Source organism: Falco naumanni, chromosome 4, assembly GCF_017639655.2.
Source record: "Falco naumanni isolate bFalNau1 chromosome 4, bFalNau1.pat, whole genome shotgun sequence".
In the NCBI taxonomy this organism is placed as follows: Eukaryota; Metazoa; Chordata; class Aves; order Falconiformes; family Falconidae; genus Falco; species Falco naumanni.
In genome coordinates, this window is record NC_054057.1 from 102,903,311 (window position 1) to 102,925,734 (window position 22,424).

A 22,424-nucleotide genomic window follows, 5' to 3' on the forward strand; every position below is an offset into this window, starting at 1 on the left:
TTTTAAGAGAATATTATTTAAAGTAAAACTTTAGAGAACATTTTGAATCTGTTTAACTTCAAACATCAATCATAAGACAAAAGGTAGCCTTAAGATACACTACCTTTCTCTGTGCTCCCATTAATTTTAGGTATGAAGTCGTCAACTTGTACGCCTAGGATTAAGAAAGGGTATTATTTCTGGAAGCAAGCAAAATGTTTTGGGTTTTGTTTCTTTATAAATACAGCATTGTGAAATGCATCTGGCTTTTCATGCTACCTCCTCCTTCTAAGTAGCTAAAGTAAATCAAACAAAATAGGCAAAATTTAATGTGTTTTCCTGCACTAAAGATCATGTTCTTGTTTTTTCAAATGTGTAAGAGGTTACTCTCACCCAAAGAATTACTTCCTATCACATTATATAATTTCTGGATATTTACATGTACATAAAAAGCTTCAAAGCCTTGGAGCTGAGGGGGCACAAGCAGAGCTCGAAAGCGAGCGGAGAACCCGAAGCCTGTGCACCCACAGCAGCAGCGCCCTCTGCTGGCACTCTGTCGTGGCCACACGGCTGTCCATGTTACGTGATCCCAGGAAGAAAGCACTACTGGGATAACTGGAAAACATCATTCTTTTGCCACACACCTCGACTACAAGATTTTCACAATAAAAGTAATTGAACAGAAAAGCTGGAAACCATCTTGAAACAAGAAACTGATTACACCTACCTAAGCTGTTGTGTTCTTTAAGAGTTTTCTCTTGAAGATGTTCTAACCGTACTGTAAACAGAAGTCCAAGAAAAAGATATTTCACAGATTAAAAGAAAAACAAATAATCAAACTTTCTTCCCCACTAGTGACTAACCTTGTAAAGCAGTTAGCCGCTCATTGGTGAAGTCATTATCAGCCTGCAAAGCTTCTATTTTTGCTTGAAGCTCTTGCTCTCTCTCTTCCATTTCATCTATTTTATGCTGCAATTCCTTTTTCTCAGCCAGTCCTTTCTGTTGGATTTCTTCTTGTCTTCCTTCTGCTACCTGCTCAAAAAAAAATTTTAAAAATCCCCAAGCAAATCAAAATTAACATGTAAAGGAACAGATCTCATTGACTTTTGCATAATTAAATGTAGGTAAGTAACTTTCTTTGCTAGTCACAAAGAAAATGGAAAAAACACAAAATTTTTCTACTGTGATTTTTCTCTACATTTCACTTCAAGCACAGTAACAGAGAGAAAGAATCTCAAAATATCTTAACTAACTTTTTGTCTGAGGAACCCAGATTTTACAGGAACAGTACCAGGGCCCAAGAACTAAGAAACACCCAACATCTCCCAGAATCTCAAACCAATCAAAACCCAAGCATCCCTCTGAACTGAAAGTACATTGCACAGACCAACTCAATGGAATAAAAAGTTCATGATAACGAGTTTCAGAGACTCTCCTCCATCAAAGCTAGGTAATAAATCTCAATTTTGATCCTTCTGTATAAACTCATCATAATCACTGTAACTCGTAATTAGGAAACCAAATGCACTTAATTTGGAAAGAAAAATCTTCTGAGGTGCTGACCTAGGACTCAAAAGAACCTAAGTTCAAATTCCGTATTTATTCAAGAAAAATGCAACAACTGTCTCAGGCATAAAGGACCTTTAAATATTAGTATGTTTTGACGTTTAGTTTAATACCAAACCCGACAGCATGCTCCTTTCCCCTGGAAGCTGAGCCATACTACTACTATGTGGTAGGCTATTAATGGTTAACGGCAAAAAAGGCACCATGAAGCGCAAATTTATTTTTAATTCTAGTCTTCATTCCCATTAACTGTAAAATGTTTAGTTTGACAGTTGTCTATATAAAAGCAGCTGAATATAAAGTTTTACACCATACATAGTTTTATATTAAAATATACTGCAGCTCCAAAAATATGGTAACTTTTCAAATTGCATGTAAAGGAACCTTTTTAGCAATTTACCTAACTGATGACAGTTTCAGGTATATTAAATGTAAACAAAACAGTATGTAAAAGATTATATAATTTTTCATTAACCTTTTTTAAAAGTTTTTTAACCTTTATCTGATTGCTACATGAGAAATTACATTTGTTCCATGCATTATAGTATCATCACAAGTCCAATCAAGTTCTGTCATTACCTTTAGCTTGTCAGAAAGGTCTTTAATTTCATTTACAGCTCCATTGTACTTATTAGCTAATTCTCTTAATTCTTCCTGAGTCCGCTCATTCATTTCTTTCAGGTGAGTACATTCATCTTCTGTATTACTTAAACTCCTCTGTAAGACAGAATTATTAGGAAATAAAATTTAAAAAAGAGACTAATTATCTACCAAACAGTGAAGTGGATCTATTTTTTTCCAAACAATAACGAATGTAATTAGTTGTATTTAACTGCTTTGTTCCTAATAATTAAAGCTAAACAACCAGAGCAAGTCCTGGCAAAAATGCTACCTACACAAATTTTTGTATTGTTCTACTTAAAAAAACAGATTATGTGAAAATGTATTAGCTTCATGCACGGGGGAAAAAAAAAACCCAAACCCAAACCAAAAAACCCACAGTGGGTTATTAATTGTGAATGATAGGAATAAAGAGCTCAAACCTGTGAACCATCTCTCCCATTCTCTACGGTTTTATGGCAAACTGTGGAAGTTTTATACTATTTTGTAATGCAATGTAATTGATTTCATGACACCTTTCACCCAGCAAAAGAAGATTTAACACATTATAAAAGCCAAGTGGCTCGAAGGAAGTGTTCTAAATCTTTTTCTGTAGTCCATGATGTGGAAAGGCATCTAAACCAAGATTCCCTTACTCAAGAGGCAGCTGGGTCTTCAGGAAGCCAGGATTGCTCCTGAAGTTTGCATCAGCGGTAATAGTAGCACAGCTAACGGTGTACGGAGTTTCCTCCTCATAGCTCGAGATTTGTTTCTTCAGTCATACAATGTTTTTTGGTTTGGGGTTGTTGAGGTTTTTTTGGTAACAAGCTCTGACTTAGCTCTCCTTCACAACTAAAACACCTTTAGAAAAAAGTACATTCGAAACTACATTATATAATTACTAAAGGACAACTCTCAATCAGGAGCTAATGAATCTTTTGTGCAGAGAGAAAAGTATGTGGCATAAAACACTCAAGCAAATCTCTGACTAAAGTTAAATTAGTATTTCTCCCCCAAGAGTCACAGTAAATAGGAAAAAGTAGGATAAGTACATCAGAAGATTGTTTCTTGATATAGAGTTGGAAAGGAGAAGAACGGCAGAAGATTAAACTCAAACCATTAACAAACCTGTCAAAAACTATTATAAAAAGGAGTATTTAACTGAAATTGCATAAGGTTATTCATTACAGCACTATATGCATTGCATTCTCAAAAAAGCATGAAGAGACTGGAGACTTTTTACACTTAAAATTAATTCTTATGATACTTCTTGACCTAAGGAAATGTACCAAATAATAATGGAAAGAAAAAACAAAGGAAAAAATAATAATAAGACATATTATAGGGGCAGAAATCTAATTTGAAGAATGTGTTCAACACAGTGTAATCTCAAAAGCTCATTTTTAAGTGTCGTTTGTATGAGTGGTTAAGCTTATGTTTCCATAAATTTTACAGTTTAAACAAGGTTTAATAGCATTTTTTCTAACACATGCATGTAATTTTCCCCTCACTTATTTCCCACACATAGTAACTTTTGTAAGACAGCTTCATGAACTTTGAACTTTAAAACCTGGCAGAAAAAGGAGTTTAAAGAATAGTTTCTCATTAACTGTTTAACAATCTAAGTATTGTCCAGTAAGAGAAATAAACACTACTACTTAATATACTGCAAGTGCCACAAGTCCTTGGGGCCAACATTTTACACCAACAAATACTGACATAATACAGGCAACAGAATAGGGATCAAAGCAGCAACATTTATAAATATTTCAGCATTTCCAGAAAACTAGGCATTCATCTTTAATACCTCCACTTCAGACAGTTTTCTGACCACTTCAATTTTCTCCTGAAGGACCCGCCTCAGGGACTCTTTGGCTGTTGTCTCATAGTTGTGTTTGTCTTCTTGTAATGCTATAAGCTCTTTTCGTATACTGTCTTCTGTTTGATTCTGTATATGTAAGATAATTCAGATACAAAGACAGAAGATAAATCAGTATTTTGTTGATTAAATAGATTAGATTGTGATAAGACCTATTCTATTCCAAAGCATTTAGCAATTTCTGGTAGATGGACAAACATTACAGACAAAGCAGTGATCAAAGATACTTGACACAACCGGGTGTAAACCAGTTGGGTTTTTAATTGTATGTATGGCAGCACACATTCAATGACCAGCTTTGATGACAGAAAAACCACGGGGGTTTTTTGGATGCTGCTAAGACAATTACAAGCCCAGAAGACCGACAATTTGACAAACCAGAAACCTGTGAGGTCCCATCTGAAAGACCTCAAACAGGACCGGCAAAAAAAGTTCTTATAATGCAGATAGTTGAGAGAACTCAAAAACAATAAATATAAAAATTTAAGGCAGGCATAGGTGGCCTAAACCACAATCAAGGCAGGACATACTTGGTACTCTGTTACTCTGACAGCAATGCTGCTGTCAGACAGCACATTGATAATGCTTTTTCTCAAACCCCTATTTGGAAAAAGGACAGGAGTGGTTGCTCCTCACTGATGACAGAAATTACTTTCCTGCATCTCACTACATACACGTTTACATGCATATACAAAAGAAATCAATCTGGACTAAAAAAATGCTGAAAAACAGACATTTATCTAGATTTAAAATGATTCCATGAAATAGAGAACAGATCTACAGTTTTCATGCTATTCAGATTATCAAAATTGCACAGGGTCATTTTGGCAAGTTTATGTTCCAGCTACTTTCCTACAACTAGCTAATTTCAAAACACTTCAAAAGATCATTCCATTGCACTCAACTTTAACTACTTACCTTTGAACATGCCTGTAACTGATTTCCCATAACCTCTAACCTTGATAGCAGCCTGTCTTCATCTATTAAAGCCTAGAAGAAAAGGCAGTATCACCTTAGTATTAACATACGCTTTATGTAGTTCCAGTAGAGTTCTGCTTTAAAGACTTTCATTTTGTTGGAGTACTTAATATTAATAGTTATTTCAAACTGGTACATAATCATTAAACTAAAAATTATCTTATGCACAGTTTAAGAGAACCACCCTAAGATTTTGCTTCTTTCTGCTGTTTTTTTCCCCATTGTTTGCAAATTAATAGCTAAACTTTATATGCCACTGCAATTCAGTCCATAAAGGAAAAGGAAGCTGCAGATACCTGCCAACTAGTATCTGAAGCCTCTTGCGTGACAGCAAGTAGTCGCTGAAGGGTTGCCAGCTTCTGTTCCAACATTTGTTCCCGATGTAAGGCTTCCTGTGAAGAGACCAGAGCACCAGTCAGTTCAGCTAGAACAACTCAGAGTAACAGAAGCAACAGAAGCGATACCAAAATACAAGAAAAAAAGGAATTGTAAACAGCAAACGTTGGCACATGTAAAACTGTGATAAGCCCATCCCATGTTACCCATCCACACATTTATTTGGGTATTTTAATTAGAAGATGTTAACCTACAACGTCAGGTTCCTGAAAACTTTATTTTTTCACACATATGGTGCACATGCCGAGCATACATCACTACAAGTTGTTCTTTCCAAGACTTAAAAACACTTCGACTTTTGTCAAGAATTTGAGTAACAGAACTGCGAACACCAAAAGGCAGTTTGGCAGCTCCCAAGGAATGAGCTGTTCACCCTCAAATCAGGTCACAAAAGAAAAATGCCAAGCAAGAACTACTATTTTTGTTTGATTTTTGCTTTATGACAGTAAGATAGAAAAGCAGCTTCTTTAACAATTCCAGGATACAGGGAGCGAACAGATTGGCCAGCAAGTATTTGGCTTCCCAAGAAAGATCATCTGCCTGAGCTGCTTTCTGCTATGTCAGCAAATACATATAAAGTTAGTACCTGTCTCAAAAGCTTCGTCATTGATAGTGAACAAAAAAAATTGACGTTACCAACAAAAACAGGCAAAATAAAATCAGTAGAACTAAACATAAATTAAACCTAGATAGAATTCACCAGTAATAATGTTTTCGCATCTTTTCCAGAAAGCTGATTTTATGATCCTTTCTAAAGGTTTTACTTATATTTATTAACACACACTTTAATGTGTTGCCATTTTGCAGTCTAACCCTTCCGTGACATGACACCCTAGGAAAACACACGCCTATTAAAATTAACACAGGAGCAGGCACAGAAAGGCTGGGGATGCCAATGAGGAAGATGAGCTGCCAGCGCTGTCCCCTCCTTTATACTTTCCAATAGATACAGGGACAGAAATATTCACACTATGAAATTATGTTCACAGAAACAAGCTAGTTCTTGAGACATGAAATGACCTTTTCTTTGCCTTTCCTCTGTTCTACCAAAACTTATACACATGCACAGTATATCCACTGCAACAGATGATGACAAAAGTATTGTGAGCAAAAGAAAATTTGGGACAGCAAAGTAGGAGAGGAGACAGGCCAGGAAGAGCAGCTATACAGCATTCAGCAAGCTTTCTATAAAACAGGAAGCTCTCATGTTTTCTTTTATAAAAGTCAATAGTTTCTACTGTTCATGCAAAACCCCAAAACTCCACAGAACTACACTATGTCAAGTTACAACATGCTGTACATTGTTCGACTTGCATTTTGTAAATAGGAACACGATAAGCATTCAACTGCCTTTTCTGTAGTGAAACAAAGACATACACAGCTAAGACCTGTGTTTTCAACAAAGATTAAATATTTAGCCAAACTAAATGCTGTCAAGAAAAAACCTACCTGTAGATACTGTGAAAGCTGAAACAATTCCTGAGAATACATACTGGGCGTGTTAGCAGCAACCTAAAAATAAGAGAATTTAAGAATCAATATGGTTTGGGGGTTTTTCATTAAACACAAATAATGCAAAATTCATCATTTGAATCTAGTCATGAAGGTAAATTTAAGATTATCTAATACTGCTGTTTTAAATCGCTTATTGTTCTGCCACTATTTTTTCTTTTTTTTATCATAAAATTTCCCAGCTCTGGACTGAGGCTCCACTGTGTTAATGTCCTTACAACCTGAACCACCAACACACTAACAAGTTTAAGGCTTTTGTTTCAGTTGAGATCAAACTAACAAAAAAGAAACGAGGTGCACAAAGGTGAAGCCATTCAACCCAAGGACAAAGAGAAATCAGGGGCTTCCAGAATTGAAAATAAAGTCTCTCATATTCCAATTAAATGTCATCCTCACACACTTCCTGTTGAACTACTGCCATCACCTTCATCTTTCCCCTTTATAAGTATCTATTTCAGATTTGGGAAATTCCTTTATTATCTTTCATCATTACAAACTGTTCTGGACTTGAGGGAAAGAGAGGGGTTGTTTCATGGGCGGAGGCAGCAAATTTATTTGTTTGCTAATTCTTGTAGGCTCGTCCTACACTGACACAATTTTGAAGCTGTTTCTCACACAGTTATACCTGCAGTCCCTCCTCAGAATTTCTGCCCTTGCCCTGCATTCAAGCTACATATGCTGTTTTGAAACCTCCATTTAAATGCAAAGTCTATAACTCCTCAGGCTGCTGACTTCACAAATAAGCTCCCTTAGTTTCTCAAAATTTTGTTTAAAACTTTGATTCTAACCTACTTAAGTTAATCCTTCTTTTTAAAGGCTAGCAAGACAATCAGTTCCTGATCACTTGTCTTAAGGCTGAATCTATTAACAGCTTTTCTACAAGTCCCTCACATCATCAAAATTGAGTTTAAAAACTATACTAGACATTACTGGCTATGCCATGACTCTACAAGTGAGCGACTCTGCCTGTACAAGAGGAACAGAGGTCTAGTCCCAAACTTCCTTTGGGACATGCCAGAGCACTTTCCAGCCTGTGCAGTGCAGCTTCTTCTGCATAAAAATTAAGATAAAAGGACAACAGACCTCATCCAAACACCAAATCATGGGATCTAGAGAACAGATCAAGTATCAAATTAGGCAATGCCCAAGACCTGTTGGTCAATCAACCTGTACCTTGAAATTTAATCCTCTTAACATACTTGGGTGTTTTTTTTGAAGCCATGTTTCAGGTGCAATACTTTAAGAAGCCAAGCTACCTTAAAATATATACTGTGATACTGCATTACCTTCTCTACCTTAAATGTCACTCAAAAGAATCAAACTAGTTAAAAACAGGCAGTGGAAAATATATCTAAATATAACTGGACTTCACCATTTCTTCATCTTTGTAACAAGTCAGAAAACATCATGTGGCTGAATAAGGCAGAAAACAGTAAATCACTAAATTACCTTGTCAACAGGACTTGGTAATGGAGCATGGATAACACTAAAAAAAAATTTAAAAAAAAGTGAACACAAAGTGCAGAATAGCATTTCAAAACTCCAGGAGATCCCTAGTAATCTGCAGTTAATCAAGATGCTTTGTATTTTTACGTTTATTCTTCAGATAAAAACAAAGAGTTAACATACAGATGTGCAAAACCCAGTAATACTACGCTGAGCAATGTTTTCAAAGTTACAGAATTATTTTCAAACTAGAAATCCAAGGTCTATTCTAAAAACTCTTTACCAACTTCTATTTCAGTAATTACACAATATTTGATTCTTCTGCAATGGATTAAGATTTAAATCAATTTGTGTGCACAAAACAATAGATACAAAAAGACAGTGGATACACTACACCCGTTTACAAATTGAACAGAGCAAAATAATATTTGATAGCTTACAGAATTTTGTACACTTTCACTAGAGCAAATGTTATACTTGCACATTTTCATCATAACTAAAAAGTTAGAACCATATATTTCTACTACTCTTATTAGGACATGCAATACTTATTCTTACTCTGATCGCAATCGAGCTTCCATTCCATCTGGAAGAAACAGTTTGATTGTGGAGACTATACATCCATGGGTAACTGAAAAGAAACAAATAGTAAGTCATAATTAAATAGTAACAAATCACGGTAAGTTCAATGGTTAATGTTATGGTATCCAAGCAAACTGCCCTGGTTCTCTGAGGCAGACAAACAAGAAGAGGCATGAATGCCTTCAAGCACCAGTGCCTGGGTCTGCCTTCTTACACCTCCTCTGGAGACAGGAAACTTTATCAATAGAAGCTTGAAGAGGTTATGCTGTGTACCTAGTCCTGGCTGTGAAGCAGTTCCAGCTCCAATTCTTCCACATGCAGCAGTACCTGCAAGCTGCCTTTACTGCAGCAAGTTAAAAAACATTCACTGTACGTTTTGATCATAAAAAGAGGAAAAAGGAATGGATCTTACCTACGCTAAGAAACGGGAGTGCAGAATTATAAACCAAATGATAAGCTACTTTCTTGACAAAATTCCTGTGAGCATAGCCAGGGACTTAAAAAGTAACACATCCAATTTGAGTCACCAGACACTCACTTGAACACCTGTAACTTGGCAAGTGATTGTTATTTACAAACACAAGGATCAAAAAGGGAATGGAGAGGAAGAGTATAGGAACTACTGAGAAGTACATCCTCTTGAACACTATGAGCAGCATCATTCAAGAGAATACATCTCTATTTTGGTACACCTGTAGTACACATCTAACGCACAGCCCCTGGAGACAAGTGGCCTCTTCATTTCAGGAGAAAGCTTGTTCTCCAGAACTAAATTCAAGATTTTCTGAGTTCAAGAAAGATCCTAAAGAATAAGAGAAGGAAATGTAACATTTGTTTCTCACATCAAGTTCAACCTCTCTTCGCAATGTTTCCCAAAAATGTCACTGATACCATCTCAATGACATTGCTAACAGTCAAATGACAGCTGCACCTGTTTTGGTTTGTTTTTTGTATTGTACGATCCTATGAATTGGGAAATAAAAATTCTTTAAAGTTACATGGAAAGAAAGATAGATGTTCCCAAATCACTACCATAAGCTAGACACAAATAAGTATACAGCCATCTGTCATCTACTACTATACCTAAAGTACCCACCAACATACAAAGACAAATAGCTGCTCTACTTTCAGGGTTATTAATATCAGCAAAACAGTTAATCTGGCTTGGAAAAAAAGGACAATGGGTGTTTTAGGACACCAGTAGTACTCCAGGGAAACAAGACAGGCCTTTGAGGAAGCTACCTCAATAAAATTTAAAAACACAGAAGAAATGATCCAACTGAAGAGAGTTGTTCTTAACCTTTGTTCGGTGCTAAAAGCTAATGCTTGCAGAAGTACCCTTTTGGCTACAGCACCTTGTTTTTTCAAGCTGACCCAGTGAAGTATTAAATTTACATGCCAGGGAAGAACAGCCAGGATCTCATTCTCAAAACAAATTAATCCATGGGTTTGGTGTCTTTTTTGGCTTTAGACTTAAGTCCTCAGAATTCATAAATATGTTCTTGCAAAAATATTAACAGAATAATACAGTAACAGTACTAGCTCTAGCATATAATACACAGCTTTCATAATGAAGAATCTTTTCTTTAAGGCATAAAGAGAAAATTAAGTGATTTCAAGAAGAAAGTATTAGGGTATCTGAAATTAAAGACCAACAGACAGCTTTACCTTTGGGCAATACATCAAGGTAGGTCTGCTGTGAGGTTATATAATTTTGAAGTTTTTTCCATCAATACTCTGACTGGAAATAAAAAAATCTCTTAAAAGCTGCAGGAGCTTTATTTGTGTAAAAAAATAAGGGATAAAGGGGATTTTGCAGAGGGTCTCGAATAGACAGTGACTGTGAAAAGGTTTTTTGATGGATTTATATAATAAAAATAATTTAAAGAAGGAAAAAAAAATCCCTGCGCTCTGTCCTTTAGCTACCAGTTCATTATAATTGGAAGAACAATGATGTAAAAGCCTAAGGGAAAGGTAAAGCAACATATAAAACATTATTATAGCGATGACTGGACAGGATACCAGTAACTGTTTAAATACAAGTCTGTATTATGCCTTTTGAGGAATTAAAAAAAAAAAAGGATAGTCAAGCAATCTCTGGTTGACAAAGGGGATTGAGAAAACGTTTCTCCAGCTACAACATATTCCCTCCTCTCCCCTGGCCCCGCACTCACCTCCCGGGCGGCTGGCAAGGGGGTGACGGCACTGCCGGGGCTGCCGCCTCCCCGGCCCCGGCACCTGGCGCCCGGCTGGCAGCCCCGCTGCAGTGCCGGGGCGCGGCGCCAGGGGGCGCCCCAGGCCGGCAGCCGCCCGCGGGGCCCGGCAGCGCCCCCGGCCCGGCCCCGCCCGCTCCCGCGGGTCCCGCGGTACCCGGCCCTGCTCCGGCCTCAGACTCGCCGCATTATCCCGAAACACCTAACTGTCACCCGCTGCACCGCGCCACTCCAAAAAACCCACCCAGAGTTGCCCTGAACCCTGGTTTATGCTGCAAAGGAGCATAAAACCCCCCCAGGAATAAAGAAAGAGGTTTGGTCTGAATGTTCGTGTGGCACGGGCGGCTCGCAGGTGGCACGTTCTCATCTTGGCTTGTCAGCGCGGTAACAGCGGCCGTGGCAATCGCCACACCCGGGCTACGGACCGGCCCCGCACCCCCCAGGGGGGCTGTGTGCCCCCGACAAGCTGCACGCACCGGGGCGCACCGCGCAGGCTGCTGCCAGCACCCGCGACGGGAAGGGGCTGCGGACAGGAGAGTCCGCACCTGCCTAGGAAATAATGCATAAACTGTATCTGAACTACACCATCTGGTAGCATCTGCCCCTGCTCCAGAGCCTGCTGCCCACCCCCCAGGCGGGGAAAGCACCGGTTCACTCTTGGAACGCTCTGGCACCGACTGGGAAATTCAGGAACGGCTACAAGAATACAAACCACGAGGCCACAAGGAAAAGCAGGGTGAGATGATTCATGGATAAGCACCGTACGAAGGAGTGGGAAGCGAGCAGGCCTGCGTGCGTGTCAGTGATAGAACAAGAGGACAAATAAGGAAGCGGGAGGGCTGGGAGCATTTCTCATTTCTCCAGGGCCGGGCCAGGACCAGCTCTGCAGCAGGAAGCAGAGGGATCGGTGCTCGGGTAAAATCACATTCTGAATATGCCACTATTTTAATGAACCAAATCAAGATCACATTGGCAAGGAAATGACTTACTAAGACACAGCCTGAACAATAAAAGTAAGTGTATTCCAGCAATATTTACACAATTCAGAATTTACATGGCAAGTAAATTCTGCCTATCGTGTCATTACCTCATAATTACGCACAGCAAAATGCTGAAATGTCTTGTATGAGTAAGGCATTATGCAAATACCAGAATGGAAAAATTTTTTAAAGGCAATTGCTAATTTAAGGACTACTTTCATGTCTGTTTCATTACTAGATTAGGTTAACAGTAACATCTAAGATGACTGAAATGAACTGGAGAAAAAAAAGTGTTTATATGCATTCTAATTGCATTCAAGGCTAAACACGTAACTGTGATGCAGCTGTTCCATGCCCCAGCACGATGATACAATCTTCATTCATTGCTTAGGGGAGAAGAGAGAGAGAGGAAAGCAAACTTGCATGCTCTTCCTCATTAGCTAACTCAACACATTCATGAGTAACATGAGCACAGCTCCTATGTTCAAAGCTAAAGAAGAGGAAAAGGAAGGCTGCACAACCTGGTCACTCATTACACAAATGATAGGTCGCTGAGATCACATTTTTGTAAAACTAAGATAAAACCATTGGGAAAAATAACCGGCAAGAATTCCTAGCAAATATTTGCTTACGATGAACTTTCCATACACTTTCACATAAACTAACTGCAAAAAATTGCTGATAAAAACAAGTGAACTCCAATTTTTCTTCCAACTAAATCTTAAAATAAATATTGCTTTAGGTCTAAATACACATGAAGGAATTCAGCTTTTAGTGAGGACAGCATCTCATCAAATGAGTAGTTCCAGGTTCATCAGATGCAATGTACTCCTTTGGTTTATTCCATGTATACTGTTAGCATTCATAAATATTTTCAATCACTTCACATGAAGTCACAATTTAGGTAACTCCCTAAGTTACAATTCCAACTAGACATCCAGGAGGTAAATCTTTGCACCACCGTATTTGAGAAAAGTGAAACAATGTCATCTGATGTTCACTACAATGAATCACTGGAAAATACTATAGCTCCAGAAGCTCTCCATGACAAACTACTTCAGCACTGCCATTTCTCAACTTTATTTTCTTCAAAGATGTATTCCTTAACCTTCCTCTGATACTTCAGACTTTGAGAACTATAACCTACCTGGCTGAAGACAGACAGAATTCATGAGCAAGCTTCATCTTTTCAGACAGAATTCATGAGCAAGCTTCATCTTTTCATTTTGTTTACTTAATGCCCTTTAAAAACTCTACCATTGTACTATGGGTTGGTTTGTTGGGGTTTGGGAGAGGTGGCTTGGGGTGGTGTGTGTGTTTGGGGGTTTTGTTTGTGTGGGGCTTTTTGTTGTTGTTTTGTTCTGGTTTGGTTTTTTTAAAAAAAGAACTACCACCAGCATTTATATTTAATATTATTCTTCCATTTTATTCTTTCCTAATACACCTCTCATGATAAGGTCTATGAAGGTCTTGTTCAGAAATGTAGCAGATGAGGAGTGATGGCAGTTCTGCCATTTTATTGCCAAATTCACATGTTACTGGATTAGGATTCTTTAGAACACAGCCAGAGGTTTGATGCTTACAGAAAATAACAGACCCATTAAGTAACTTTAAGAAGTCTTGACAATATTGACTACAATCTAATAATTCACATACAGACCAGACTTCAGAAAGAGAAAGAAATGGCTCCTGAAACACTATACATAAATGCAAAAGAAAAAAAGACTGAGGCTGCATTTTTATTGATTACCAGATATATAGCTATTACTGTAATACAAGATCCCCTGAGCGTGCATACTGGCAAGAGGACCGCAAGAAAACCAAACCAAACAAAAATTTTATCACCTCATTTTTCAGCTAGCAATGTTTTTCTATCCTCATTTTTAAGTGCCTGCAGAAATCCAAATTAGTAGCAGTCATTGAAAGAAAAAGTATGTATCTTGACAAGAATTAAATTAGCCTGTTTCAAACTAACGCTAAGTACTTTATCAAGAAATGCAGTTTTATACTTCTGCCACATTATTAGCTGAAACTTTAGGGTTCACAGGCTTGAAAGAAAGGTAGTTACAAAAATAAAATAAAACTAAAAAACACAAAAAAGCCCAACACAGCACAGCACACACATGCCCATGCTGTGCTTTTAATATTGCTGTAGGTCAACTTAAGTGAGGCAAGAGCTAAACATGTGGTCCCAGTTGAGCCTCCTTTTCTGGATCCGCATTTCCACCACACATACTAGCACACATACAGCCACAGAAGAAGGTGGGCCGTGGAAGAAACCCAGTGAAATTCTAGCTGGGGGGTGAAATAGAGTCCATGTTTTCAGCAGGTAAGTTTCTTGGTCCAGTTTACCATGTGGCTGCAGGACTTGCTGCCAGTAAAGGAGGGAAGAGGTAGCAACAAAACAAAACAAAAAGTAACCTATCTGCTTACAACAGAAATACCATTTATTCTCAAAGATTAGATTGTAGTAAGATGTTCTAAATATATTTTTGGGGAAATAAAAAAGATCCATACCCTTACCTTTCCGCGTGTTCTCCGTCACATCTACACCAAACTGGATGATGTCACCTGACATAATTTCACATGGTGGGCTTTCCTCAGATCCTCTACTCAATCTCTGACTATTAATAAAGGTACCATTACTACTTTTAGTGTCTTGAAGATAGAACTGTAAAAGAAGAAAAAAAAATAGTAAAGTATCTGGAAACAACAAAACAAGTATGATGAAACATAAGCTCCAATTAAAATTGTATTTGCTATGAAATATAGCTTGACCTTTTCATGTGCAAAAAGACAGATGTAATCAAACTCAAAACACCCTCCTTAGGACACAACACCTTCACATTATGAAGAATAATTTTATTTTATTTTTAATAGTTTCATATGTGCTTGAATTCTACCACATGCACTATGCAAGTAATTGCCACAAACTGTACTTAACCAACTGCCTGCATGGAAAGGATCAGACATTGTTAGTAACAACACCTTTTGCCACACATATGTAAGAATCTGCACTTATGTTGGTCAACATACAAACATTTTAACTGCTCATCATTTAAGGTTCCAATGTTCCATGACAGAAATATGTTGTAGGGAAGACTAGCATTGAGGGCACAAAGAAAAGCTTTGGCAGAAGACAGAATTCAGGAATTGTAATAGAAGACCACAGTGTAATTAAGGGGGTGGGAAAATAATAGCATGCTTTTACCTATCAGCAATACTAGTTCACACCATTAAGTTAATCTCAAGGTTGCTACACCATCAAGTACCTCGGTAAATATACATTTGTAGAGTTAATTAAATTTTAATAGCAACTTACTGAATCTCAAAACTACTTGACACAAGACTTTTCTAGTCACAAGTGCTGCATCTGAGAAGAGGTTACAAGTGAATCACCTGGCAGAAGACCACAGTCACTGGGTAAGACCTGATCAGCAGACAGCATGAAAGAAGGGACTGGAATGTTACTAACCAGCCAGGTGTAACTACTGAAATGAGTCACTTTCAGTAGTTCAAGATTACAATAGTTATTACAGGAACCTGATTAGGATGGCAAAAATCCCTGGCTTCCTGCACTCATGAAAAATCTCATCAAGTCCCAAAGCAAGCATAAGGCCGGGGCAGAGATGTTGCCTTCAGAAAAATTATTGTATTCCCATGTTTTTCTTATAAAAGCAACTGACAATTTTTTTCAGCATTCCATGCAAATTTTCCCATACTTTTATTTGCCTCTATTATCACACTCCTCAAAAAACAATTATATATAGCTCAAAATCATAGTGTCAAGGGAAAAACATGGGTTTAAAATGAAGCAAGAGACCAGCACCAGGGCTTTTCAGACCTCAGACTGGAAAATGACACCAAGCATATGATATGCATCTTGCATGTTCATCCTGAGTAGCACAAAGCAGTGCCCCAAACCTGAAAGCTTAAACGCCATGGCATCCAGAAGATGGGACTCAATACTGTAATCAAGGGGAATGCCAGCACAGGGAAGCTCAGCTAGGGGTATGAAATGACAGAATGAAAAACAGTACATGAAAGATTTTTTTTTCCTCAACAGATATGCCTTTGATCTTAAATTGAAGAAAAAGAAAATACTAATCAGTCCTATGTTCATAAAGATGAAGGTAAACACAAATTATGCATAGATCAAGAAATTAGGGCTGCATTCATTGCATTAACAATCAGACCCACCCCACCTAAATAATAATCTATACGTTATGAAACACTATAGTATATAATATAGCTTTTATAGAAGTCGTAAGTTCAAACGCAAATCAAATTAATTAGCTTGTTAGTTACTAATCTGAAAGTACCCAACCCTCTCATGGTTCAGTGCAGCGATAATTGTTTTCTTTACTTCCTGTTTGTTTCCAATTGGCTTACTGCTCCATTTGAAAATTCTTCTGCTATGAAAAAGAGTCACAGGCAAGGAGAAACAAACCTACTTGTGCTTATTTGCTTTTCCCCACCCTTTTCTTTCCTATGCATAATATCTGCCTTTTATACCTCCACCTTTTGATTAATCACCGCCCCTCGTAAACACATTTCTGCAGAATCTGCAGATGGGGCACAGATGAGACAGCACAAGGAAATACAGGAGAGTGATCACAGAGCAGGAAGTGCAACAGAGCATCAGCAACACAAAACTTATAAAAAAATATCAGCAGACAAAATTCATACTGCAAAAATAATTTGTAAACAAATGGCCACAGAAAATACACGTAACATTTATTATTAACCTGCTGTCCATTTAACTCCATGCCACTGAACTTCATTACGTAAATTTTAGAAAAGTGGTGCTCAAAGTCTTTACAAACAGAATGAAAATACTCTTCTTCCTGTATCTAGTAAAGAAGTAAGTATTACTAGCAGCATGTTAATAAGATGATGTCTAAGGAGAAATGCACCGACTTCAAGACTTAGTAAAAAGGATTCAGTTATCTTTAATGTAGCACTTGGTCAGGAAACCCGCAGAGCTGGTCCCTTTCACGTAGCAAATTCAAATGTTAATTCCATACTAGTTTTCATTAGTTCAAGTAATCCTTCTCAAAGGTCAATCCCTCCATCGCGTTTGTATCATTAGTAGAAGTTATCTTTAGAAAACAAAATCAAGTTCATGCAAGCCATGAAACTAAGACATATACTGGTATTTAATATACTATTAATTATGGAGTATCCTTGGTGGGTTCTCCGATTCCCAAAACACCACCTTTCACACAGCAGCTATGTAATACAGTGCCTTCTGCGAAACTAGCACCATTTGTTCTTTTCCAGCACAAACGAACAAACTCCAGCAGCAGTGCCAGCTTTAAGAGAAATACAAATCCTTCCCTTCCCCGGTGCTCGTTGCTGAGGTGCGCCAACACCTCTTTAGTGTAACTGGCTCAGGCATTTGTTTAGTCACTGCAAACCAGTTTTGAGAGTTGATGCATGTTGATGGGAGTTATATGAGGTGGTGCTTAAGCTGGTACTGCCAGAAAGAAGGGCAGCATATACTGACCTAATTATACTTGCTTTTATAATTCACACCTCTCTTCAGATCAAACTAAAGTCCCAGCCCTTTTGTTCGTTATATTAACTACTCCAGTTTAAAGCAGAGATGGTAGCTCATGCTTTTCGGTGAGCTCATTGCTCATTCAAAGCAACTCAGCTTTAGAGGACTGTTAAAGAACTACCACATCCTTAATTCAGGTAACGAGATGCATGGTTCAAATGGTAGTTTCCCCTCTTTCTTAAAATACAAGGTAACATGCAGCTATTTAAGAAACTTACTCTGCAGTATCATAACACCTTCTCAGACAGAAAAAGAAATCCTAGTCCGCATTTCTTCCTTAGCAACTTATGTTCTCGTGATTGCTTACATTCTTTCTTTTATACATCGTTAATAAACTCAGTTAACTGCAGATATCCTACATGCTGCTTCCACAAAATTTACGGGGACTTTATTCTATAGTAAAACTTGTGGCTCATCAGTGCATTCAAATTTCTCCAGTACAGTTCTTTAGCAACTGCATTAAAGAAGTTCCAATAAAAAATTGCCAAGTGTTGTTTCCATGCTTTGCATGGAATTATGTATTAATTTTATACATTTAGTATTTATTATATTTCAAGTTACTATTCAGTTTTGCAAACTGAATAAAAGTACTGAATAAAACTGAACAAAAGTACCTCCTCTGCTCTGACCTGTGGTATATAAAAGTCTCATTCCATTTAAGTTCCATTGGTTTCCAGGTCAGTAACTCAGAAGAGTACCAACAACTTGCTAAATCACAGTCTACATTTTATTTTTATGCAGTTAGATACCACTATAATTTTTCCCCCTGTAACAAATTCCTGGTTAGTGAAACAGAAAAATTCTTCCACAGAGATCCCAGAGTATAACACATTACATTTGTGCACATACAATACACAAATCCTAGCTGATGTTAGGAAGCTGCAAAATTGCTATGCTCCAGCAGGACAGATTTTAACTTTACCTACGAAATGTAGGTAGACTCTTTTCTTCAAAGAAATAAAAACATTTAACAACCAAAAAGTTCTGCTTTAAGGATTTCTACTGTAACATCTTCCAAGAGATAGGCTGAAGAGAACTCCTTCCTTAGCCTGACAAGTGAGAAAGTGCTTTGTTTCTCAAGCCATACGCAGTCCTGACATAGGATGCATCACTTCTGAAGGACCTTAAGAGAAGACAAGGATGGACTCAGAGATGCACAGAAAATCTTGAAAAGAAAGTAGCACACTTTTTCAGTAATTACAACACAATGGTAGAACAAAAAAAACTGACAAGCTTTTGCTTTAATACCTTACTACAAGACTTGCTTTTAGCACTGCATTTTTTTCATCTTTATGCTATACAGCATTTTTATCAATACGCTGCATTATTATACTGAGGCTCAAACTAGAAATTTAACATGAAGTTCTAGAATTAGCCTAAAGTGTAGACAAATGCATCATCAAAAATTAACTTTTAAATTGCTAGGTTTTAATTTTGTTCTGAGAAAGCTAAAATGTTAATCTCAAAATAACAGCAATGCTTCATAATCAATTACACAGACACTCAAAAGCCAAAGATGCCAGAGATCTTTCTGTTGTATAACTGTTCATAAAAAGGTACAAGGTAAAGAGGGAAAATAAGTGCTCCACACACAGGACAACTGAAAAACCAATGTTTAAAGATTAAGTGCTCTATTAATGAGTTACTGACCATTAAAATAAGTGTTTTTTCAAAAACTTATGACCTAAATACCCCAAGTACAATAAAATAAACAGAAAGAACCTCAAGTCTCTTCTAGAGCAGAGCTTTACCAGTACTGCAATAAGGCAGTAAATCAAGAATGGCAATCAAGACAGACTCACGTTAACATTTGCTATCACTATGTATAGCCATCCTTTTCCATTTTAAGAGCACATTACTGCTACTCCATCTAACCCAGCTTGAAACTGCAGCTCAGAACAATTATGCTGAGAATTACAGTGCAGAGAATTACTGGAGAATTGAGACAGTTTGTCTGCAGAGATGCGAGATTCACTGCATGAAGAGGAACAAATTCTACATTTAAAAATGCAGAAAGATCACAGCATATAATCACACCTATTTCAGCCTTATTCCACACCTGAATTATTAAATGAATTAAATAATAATGTAGGCCACTGCCTTTTACATAAAGTCTATCATTAATATATTTTATTAATTCAATATATTTTCACTGCCTAGACAACTAATCTAGAAAGGGAATCCCAATTTCAGGACCTCCTAGTTTACTACTCTTTTCCTCATATCTTACTTCTTGTGTTAAAGAAGTATACAGAACTTCCATGTGCTTCACAGACCTGTTATACAGTCTTTGAGGCATTAGTTTAAACCAGGAAGATTTAAATTAATTTGTCAAATTCTGAACTATAGCCACCAGGGAGTGACAGCTTCATTTTTGCCATGTTTGCTGCCACAAAGAAGCAGCAAGGCTGTCAGCTAGAGCAGTTAAGCCATAAAATGTTGCAGTTACTATGACAGATTCTTCCCCTACTCATGCTACAAACTACAGGATCAATCATTGAACAATTAATGCTGGCATTACAAATGCACCCCCTGAGTACTAAAGCTAATACTCAAATGCAGCAAGTAAACAGGGATCTAGAAATTGGATTGCCTGCCTTAGCGTAATGCTTCAGTTCAAAATTGGACTGAGCAGTACAGTCGACCAGCTCGCAGATATGTGATAAAAAGAAGGCCAGTCTGTTATTTAACTTGAAATTTAGACAAAGTATGTAAAATATCTATAATGAAAAACAAGAAAGGATTTGAAAAACAGAATGTTTCTAATAGTATAACAAAACAAGGCCTTGGGAGAAGGAACAGATACCAGAATTATGTCAAGCTGGGGCATAACAAGATAAGCTCAAGGAGAACCAAATGGTTAATGAGTCCAAACAAAATTACTTGAACTGTAAGTGAACTATTGTAATTAGCACACTAAAAGATCCGCCCTTGAACAAAGAAAGCCCCCTACTAACAAAACCCCCTCCTTACAGAACATGCATGGTAGGGGAAAAAAATATGCTGTACCTTTAAATAGAGACATGGCTAGTAAGAACCAGTGAGAATTTAGTGTGACTAAAGTAATTGTAAACAATTGCTCAAAGTGTATAAAACGTTTTACTATGTGTTAAGAGGTGTGCTGGCTTTGTGGATTTACAACCTAGCACCCATCTCTGCACAGACTTGCAATAAATGGCAACTCAGCTTTGTGTGTGAGATTGGCTCTTTGCACACTGGGTAACAAACTGTTTGTGAGACAACACTAGTAGCACAACTGTGTTTACTTGTTTCACACTGATATTCTACTAGGAGGCGAAGTACACTGGCTTTGCACAATCTGAATTGTGCACAAAGATTTCAAAACAATACATAACTGGGTCAAAACCAATATCAACAACATCTATTACACAGCTGCCAGAAAGCTTTTTCTCCCATACAATTAAAAGATCATTTTGTCTTCCTTGAAATACTAAGACTATTTTCTCATTCTGGGGGCAGCACTTCTGCTAGCAAAGTACACTGTGCAAGCCATACTGAATTCCAGGTTGGTCCTTTGGCTGTAGGATAGAGAAGGTCAGATGCTAAATTATCTCCAGATCCAGCTGATTGAGTTCCTCATTCTGGTCTGCTTAGGCACATGCTAAATTCCTTTCCTCTCACTTGCCTAACTCCACCCACCTATCAAGGAAGTAGAAGTATTTGTCTCCATAAGCAAGCATAATTCACAGGGTGGGGTACATCAAACAAAACTGCTTTTCTATTTAGTTTTATATTTCTTAAACACATGGATCTAATAGCTCTTTGTTTACTAAACTCCAGCTCCTTCAACTCAGGAACAAAACTACTGTATTAACTTTTTAAGTTCTTAGCAAATCTCATTTTTAAAAATTATTCTAGCTACCTGAGGCAGGCACATGCTATCAAACTAAAAGTGACCAGCTGTGAAGAAAAGGATTTTCCAGTCCGATTGAACAGACTGAAGGAGTAGCAGCTGGCTATTCAGGGACCCTAAGTACTGAAGGCCCCAGAGAAGCACACCTTGCTAGTAGTTTTCAGTAACTTCCCTGGAAAATAATGAACTTAAGAACGATTCTATGCAATAAAAAAAAAAACAACCTGAAAACAGTAACTTTCTTTGATATAGCACTGGACAAAAAACATTCATCCTAAGTTTTCAACTGAAAGTGTAAGCCTGATGTCAATCCAGCTACTCAGATGAAAAAGGTTAAAATCCTCAGCCACCCCCAGGAATTCAGTGCTATCATTCCAAACCTGCCAGTAACTCCAAGAGGCAGAGGACAGCAGAGAATATGCTCTTCGACTGCCCAAGTTGTTCTGTGTCTGTTTACACCTTGAAGTTTTGTTGACTGTACTGCCAGGACAACCCTGCCGGCTGCTCGTACCTGTTGTCAAGCAAAATAAACTGTGGCAGTAATTTTGTGCCAGCGTAACTGAGTCTGGGTATAAACAGCGCTCAGCCTTTTCTGGTTGTATTTGAAGTGCTGTAACGTATTAATCCCCCTGCTGCTTGCCACGTCCTGATAGTTCTTTGAAACTCACTCCAGGCCCTGTCATTCAGCTTAACTTTTGTCTGAGCTAGGTCAGCAGACTTTGCCTGAAAAGGGCACGGGGGCTATGACAGTGAAGGTGTGATGGGTTGGATTTGTTGGGAAAAGGGGAAACCACCTTCAGTAGAGGGGCAATGCTGAACACCAAGAGGCACTAGCAGCTTAAACTGTGCATAAAAC

General features: G+C 37.8%; 1 protein-coding gene across 30 annotated transcripts in view; it reads right to left on the reverse strand.

Moving 5' to 3' along the window:
- Positions 1 to 22,424, reverse strand: part of LOC121087434 (sarcolemma associated protein) — an 89,369-nt gene that overhangs the window by 36,854 nt on the left and 30,091 nt on the right. For 5 of the 30 annotated variants that reach the window (XM_040592460.1, XM_040592449.1, XM_040592446.1 and 2 more), the window contains exons 3-13: positions 14,649 to 14,802; positions 8,915 to 8,987; positions 8,360 to 8,396; positions 6,848 to 6,910; positions 5,299 to 5,394; positions 4,943 to 5,014; positions 3,953 to 4,093; positions 2,125 to 2,262; positions 843 to 1,011; positions 707 to 757; positions 104 to 154 (exon numbers count right to left, since the gene is read on the reverse strand). In XM_040592460.1, the coding sequence (XP_040448394.1) occupies positions 104 to 154; positions 707 to 757; positions 843 to 1,011; positions 2,125 to 2,262; positions 3,953 to 4,093; positions 4,943 to 5,014; positions 5,299 to 5,394; positions 6,848 to 6,910; positions 8,360 to 8,396; positions 8,915 to 8,987; positions 14,649 to 14,802 (1,045 nt within the window). The remainder of the gene's footprint in view (positions 1 to 103; positions 155 to 706; positions 758 to 842; positions 1,012 to 2,124; positions 2,263 to 3,952; positions 4,094 to 4,942; positions 5,015 to 5,298; positions 5,395 to 6,847; positions 6,911 to 8,359; positions 8,397 to 8,914; positions 8,988 to 14,648; positions 14,803 to 22,424) is intronic. The other 25 variants (XM_040592450.1, XM_040592439.1, XM_040592451.1 and 22 more) reach the window with 7 other exon arrangements.